The sequence below is a fragment of the Gossypium arboreum genome, chromosome 9, assembly GCF_025698485.1.
Source record: "Gossypium arboreum isolate Shixiya-1 chromosome 9, ASM2569848v2, whole genome shotgun sequence".
Lineage (NCBI taxonomy): Eukaryota > Viridiplantae > Streptophyta > Magnoliopsida > Malvales > Malvaceae > Gossypium > Gossypium arboreum.
Window position 1 is genome coordinate 8,829,887 of NC_069078.1, and position 6,182 is coordinate 8,836,068.

General features: G+C 38.3%; 1 protein-coding gene across 1 annotated transcript; it reads right to left on the bottom strand.

Annotated features, from left to right (window-relative positions):
* Nucleotides 1-249: 249 nt before the first annotated feature.
* LOC108488080 (uncharacterized) lies at nucleotides 250-915 on the bottom strand. The gene has a single exon (XM_017792392.1). The coding sequence runs from the start codon at nucleotides 913-915 to the stop codon at nucleotides 250-252; it is 666 nt and encodes a 221-aa protein (XP_017647881.1).
* Nucleotides 916-6,182: the final 5,267 nt, after the last annotated feature.

The following is a 6,182-nucleotide window of genomic DNA, read 5'->3' on the forward strand; positions in this document are numbered from 1 at the left end:
CAATGCAAAGTAAGGTACATTAAAAATTAAAAACGTACTTGTGATGACGTTCGGAGCATTTCCATCCTCACGGTGACCAGCAGCATACACCAATGCGGGTTGCCTCGCCTCAGTTGGTCTAGCACCTCTGCCCGGTGCTCTCTGTCCTCTGCCCATGCCATTACCACCCCTAGTCTGACCTTGACCCTTAGTTGAACAACCCTTGGCGGCTGTATAGTCTCAGTAGCCGGAGCTTGCATCTGATCAGTCTTAAACACGATACTCAGAAGACCCACATCTAAGACAAGCTCCAGTAGACCTCCAACACTCGTCCGGTTGGCGTCTATTACAAAACTGACAAATCATCACCCTAGCAGGTGCATCAGTAGGCCCAACTCTCACGAGCCCATCAGATATGGCATTTTTCCTAGGCCTCATTCCAGTATTCGAAGGCTCTATATCCCTCTTAGCCTTCTCTCTATCACGATTCTGGCGTTCAACGCGCTTAACCTCCTCCGCAATCTTGGCCTTCTCCACCAACATGGCAAAATCGTGCTCCCTCTGTGGAGCTATCAGGACCCTCAAGTTATCCCTAAGGCCGTCCTCAAAACGAACACAGCGTTCATACTCAGTCGCCACCATGCCTCGAGCATAACGACCCAGTCTTAGAAATTCAGCCTCATACTCAGCCATTGAACGATCTCCCAGAGTAAGATTCAGGAACTCACGCCTCCTAGAGTCGATATAGCTGGCTCCTACATACTTGCTCTGGAAAGCCGTCTTAAACAAATCCCACGTCAGACTGTTAGGCTGAGTGCCATTCCTAACCATCAGCCACCAATGATACGCTTCATCTCGAAGTAATGAAACAGCCCCCTTGAGCTTCTGCTTGGCAGTGAAATCTAGATCATCCATAATACGCTCTGTGACCTCCATCTAGTACTCGGCCACATTAGGAGCAACTCCAGCGATGCCCCTAAATACCTCAGCCCCATTGGATTGGAGTCGTTCCGTAACCAACCCATGGCCCTCAGAACCGGTGTTGGATCCAGCGACCCTCTCTAAAATCCGCAGCATAGCTTGGAAAAGTGCATCGTCCCCGACTGCATGATCATGAGACCTTGACCCGGTATCAGTAACAGGTGAAACTGGCGTCTCGCTAGTTTCTAGATTCAGAATCATATCAGATGCGAAGGACTAGACTTGAGCCCCTCTACGACCTCTACCCCGCTAGTACCCCGTCCACGAGTACCACGTGTGCTCATCATAATTTTGAATTAATCTGTATTAAAATTTTTATGCAAATCAGTTTACAGTTTTGATAATTATTATCAAGTATTTTATGCAGAAGAGTATTCAGAGTCTGTTATCGCAAATCGCAGTTTACTACAGTTTTCTATTTACACTACTTAGAGTGTTTCAATAAGCATACTACCTACAGTAGTTTCATAGCAAACATTTGTATTTTTAAACAGAAATTCAGTATATTTTAAGCATGCTTTTAGACAATCTATACAAAGTTTCAGAAACTTACAGGATCAGTGCCGGAGACTCAGTGAACCACATACTTAATCAGAGTATTTGAAAACATTCGAAAGTATTTCTTTAAAACCAATTTTGGAACCCAAAATTCATAGCTGAGTTTTAAACCTGGCTCTGATACCACTAAATGTAATACCCAAAACCCGGCCTAGATGTTATAGCTGAATCTGACGATGTCACATGAGAGTGTTTTTAATAAAACTATTTCGATTTATAAACCACATCATTTGTTATCTTTTACTTAGTCTGAAAACATGAAAATATCGTGTTATTTTGAAAACGTTTCTTTATCACGGAAACGTTTGAAACTTGTTTGTTGATTGTTATTTAAGAACCCATTTTATTTACAAAAATTCTTAATTAATTTTAGGAAAACCATAATATTGATGTTGTAATCTATAATCCACATCCACATTTTGAAACCCAAATTAAAATCCAAAAAGAATCCAAATCCAAAGTTACATCAAAACCCCCAAACAGATAATGAATAAACCAAAGTAAAAGTCAAAACCAAAATTTATGCGGACGTGGTCACCGTTGAGTCCCCCATCGCACTGATCCGCCTACTGCTGGGGATTACCTGAATAGACAAATAAATAAAGGGGGTGAGTTTTCGCAACTCAGTGCATACATCCCCACAGAATAGCATGCATACAAACAAACAAGAGAATACAATCATAATTCGGGCCTGGGCCCTTTCAGAATAATCATCAAATATGGTTTTAGGGCTTCAGCCCATCTCAGATATAGCATACATAACAGATCAGATTAACAGAATAAGCCCACCAGCCCTGCACACCAACTCCGTCCAACCCAATACACCATGTGGGGATAAAATTGACCCACCCATCCCTGTACACCATATATGGGGATAAAATCGACCCATCCATCCCTACACACCATAAGGTACTGTATTGTAGCACGTATCATAAGTATGCAGCTTAGCTGCCAGATAACGGGCTTATGAAGCCCTTCAATACTTCCTTCACTTCATCAAACCCGCCCTGATACAATGCTTCATACAAAAATGGCATGCTATAATACAGAAAGACGGATCATACATTCATTTCAGAACAGATTAGATATTCATACTAGGTATAACATGCTAACACGTACATCATAATATCACATCACAGAATTAGGGTTTTAAGTAAAGCTTACCGACCCTAGGACAGGTCACAATTGACTTAGGTTGACTTAGGCCCCATTGTAACCTTACAGTACATTTCAGAAAAATAGGCTCACACGCCTGTGAGGCTCAACACGGCCTAAATTGGCATTGGCTGTGTGGATCACACGGCCTGACCCAAAGTCCCACACACCTGTGTGGGCCCAGAATGCCCAATTGGTCTAGCCCGTGCCTCGCACACGGCCTATCCAGCCTTACACGCCTGTGTCGGTCGTGCTTGTGTGGCACACGCACGGCTTGGATTGTCATTCACATAGCCGTGTATCGCCTCACGACCTCCACATGGGCAGTCCACACGCCCGTGTGGCGTCGACATTTCAGTTTCGGCTTTCGCTGAAACCTGTTTTCTGTGCAATTGAAGTACACACTCGGTATCGTTTCGAAGCTAATGCAACCACGAGCACTCCAGTACCTAATATCAAACATTATGCCACTTCGTTAGTCACTTAAATCGAGTTACTAAAGATAGGCAAATCTCGAAAGTTACCGACGACCTTACATTTAACGAACAATGGCAGTTCCTCGCTGATTAGAACACCGTTTTAACAACCCACAACACCTTGGTTGTCTCTTAAACAAAAGAACAGAGTCTTAACAACCCCATAATCAATAACGAGACCCAAAAGTATCCCTACATTTACCGAATTTGCACCAACCACAGAGATGGGTAATGATGAAGGAAAACACCCAAAAACCAGTACTAAAAAAGAGTAAAAACGGCAGCGACAAGGGATTTTTGGCTGGGAGAGTAAAAGAAAGGAAAATAATATGGAGAAGGGGGAAAAATTGCAGAGAAATTTCGCTAAATAGAAAAGACTAAAACCTTGATAACTTCCCTATCCCAATCCCTTAATTTTCTCTTTAAACCTCTTCACTATCAGCATTATGTTCCATCTCAAACTCCCACACGGTACAAGCAACAAAATAAATCCCTTGCTCGCGCAGGGATTCGAACTCTATACCTCCCTCACTCCAACACACACTTTAACCACTAGACCAGTAGGCCTATTCTGATATAGTCCTACTAACATTTAAACTTAAGCCCACTGAACAAGAGTAAGGCTTTATTCATCAAAATACCAAAATTTTTCAAACCTAAGGCTTGAACTTAGGACCTCTCACACACACCCAGAACCCATAACCACTGAAGCAGATACAGATTTTTGTCATATATAAGCAAAATCAAAAACATAAATTTTGAGGCGTTACGTTAGTTTTCACATCCCCAATGACTTTATACATATCTGCAACAACCACAATAGTTGGAAATTAATTAGGGATATAAATACTAGGTTCTAAAGATCCTACAACAAGAAGAGAGATAATTTAAGCCTAAAAGATCAATCAATCAACCTTTGTACTCAACTTTCATACTTTTCGTGTACACACTTTTGAGTTTTCGTTGTTATTCTTTCAACTCAAGTGTATTCTTGTTTATTAGTGCATAATTGGCAAAGAATTCAATCTTGTAAGGATTTCTTCTTAGTTTTCTATTTGTGTTTACTCTTTGAAAGGGTTTGTGTATTAAGGTTTGGGTAGAAACCTTAAGAGAGTTTGTAAGGGTTAAACCTTGTCCTCAAAGGTTATAAAATTAGTGAATTTGGAAAAATCCTTAATTGTGGAAAGCTAAGGTAGTTGAGTAGGCAATTGGGGCCGAACCACTATAAATTGAAGTGTTCATTGTCTCTATTCTTTTCTTAGCCACCAAAATTTTTTAATAGGCCATTTCACCTCCCTCTTGGAGATTTCAAGTTGAACTATCTAGCTAAGAATTGGTATTATAACTAGTCTCTTTTAGACGATTTAACAACGAAAGATGAGATCCTTGAGGAAGCTCAACAATCATCAACTCAATTCATATGATGACGTCTACTATCCAATGGACTAAAATCATCAGCTCATCAATGGGCTAAAATCCTATGGGAAGACTGTTGGAAAAAAAAGGGGTTTGAAAAACACAATGGAAAATAAATTAAGAGAAAACAAAGTTTTAATTTTTTTTTCAAAACAAGATCTTGACTGTGATATCTAAAGTAATAAATACTTAATCAAAATTTTACCTTTTCAATTCGTCTAGGAGGAGTGCTTCGACCAAGTAGTCTTCTCTGCTATCCTCAAGCTCATGTCTGTTGAGTGTGGGCTCGCTTCGAATTAGAAAAATTTTCACAAAAATTAACAGTGGGGTAATTTTATAATTTCTCTAAACTTTTGGGTCAAGTTGTAAATTAGAAAAATATCTGTAGAAATTTTCTAAAATAATCTCTTCATCACTTTAATCTCTTCATCCCTAAGGCTCTCTTTATATAGGGAGAGTTTAGAGAATTCAACTATGATTAAGCTTAATCACTTTAATATTAAATTAATATAATATTTATCAAGATAAATATTAGATTAAATTTAATATTAAATCTTATTAAAATAATAGAATATTTATCTACAAGATAAACATTGGATTAAATTTAATATTAAGATAATCACTTTAATATTAAATTAATAAAAACTATTAAGATAAATATTAAATTAAATTTAATATTAAACTATTAAAATAATACTATTTTTGGAATAGTTAATCTGAAATCAAATTCTTTAGTAGAGTCCTAGTATGAGTGTAACTCTTCCACTGTTCAACCATCAAAGACCAACCGCCGCCGATAACCGGGACACTGCAGTCATAGTCGATGGCACCGATTATCTGGCGATGCAGGTGCAACACCTTTACGGCAGCCCGAGTTGGTTCGGTTGCTGCGTCTAGTTTAGTGATGACCTGACCGGTCCGGTCTAGCCACCATTTGGACCGTCGACCCGGTTCAATCAGTTTTTGGGTCTTGGTCTCCGTTTTGGGCTCCCGAGACTAATTTACAATCTCAGGTCCAATTTTCAAGTTTAATTACCCATTGGGACAATTGTTTGACTTTAAAATTAATTTCTAAAAATATCATATTAATTTTAATTAATTCGATTAATTTAATTTTACTTGATCAAAATTAAATTTTTTTCAAAAATCACTTAGATTTTCCAAATTAATTTTTCAAGAAAATTCTTTAATCAAATTCTCTAGTTGAACAATTTTCATGACCACCTAATTTAATTCCACATGGAATAAATCGACTCAATTAAATTATTTCTAAAGTTGTAGAATTTCTTCTTATTTAAATACAGTCTAATCGAGCTTTGAGCTAGCGGAGGACCAATCAGATTATACAATTAGGCTCTAGTGATTGCAATTATGTCCAAAAGCATCGTTCCGATAAATCACAATTACTTAATCATTGAGTTAGTTTACAAGAAGTACCATGATTGAAAACTCCTTATTGTATACTCTTTACAAAAATAATTCATCCAACTATTTTGTCTAATGATCTCATCATGTCTGTGTTATCCTCATATGATATCATTGATTCTTTTGAGTTAAATCCGTTCACTTAATACAATCCTATTTTATCTCATTGTCACTATTGTGTATTCTTATTGA

Excerpts from the sequence above, each read along its gene's own strand:
- LOC108488080 (XM_017792392.1), bottom strand. The coding sequence starts at position 915 with ATGGAGGTCACAGAGCGTATTATGGATGATCTAGATTTCACTGCCAAG.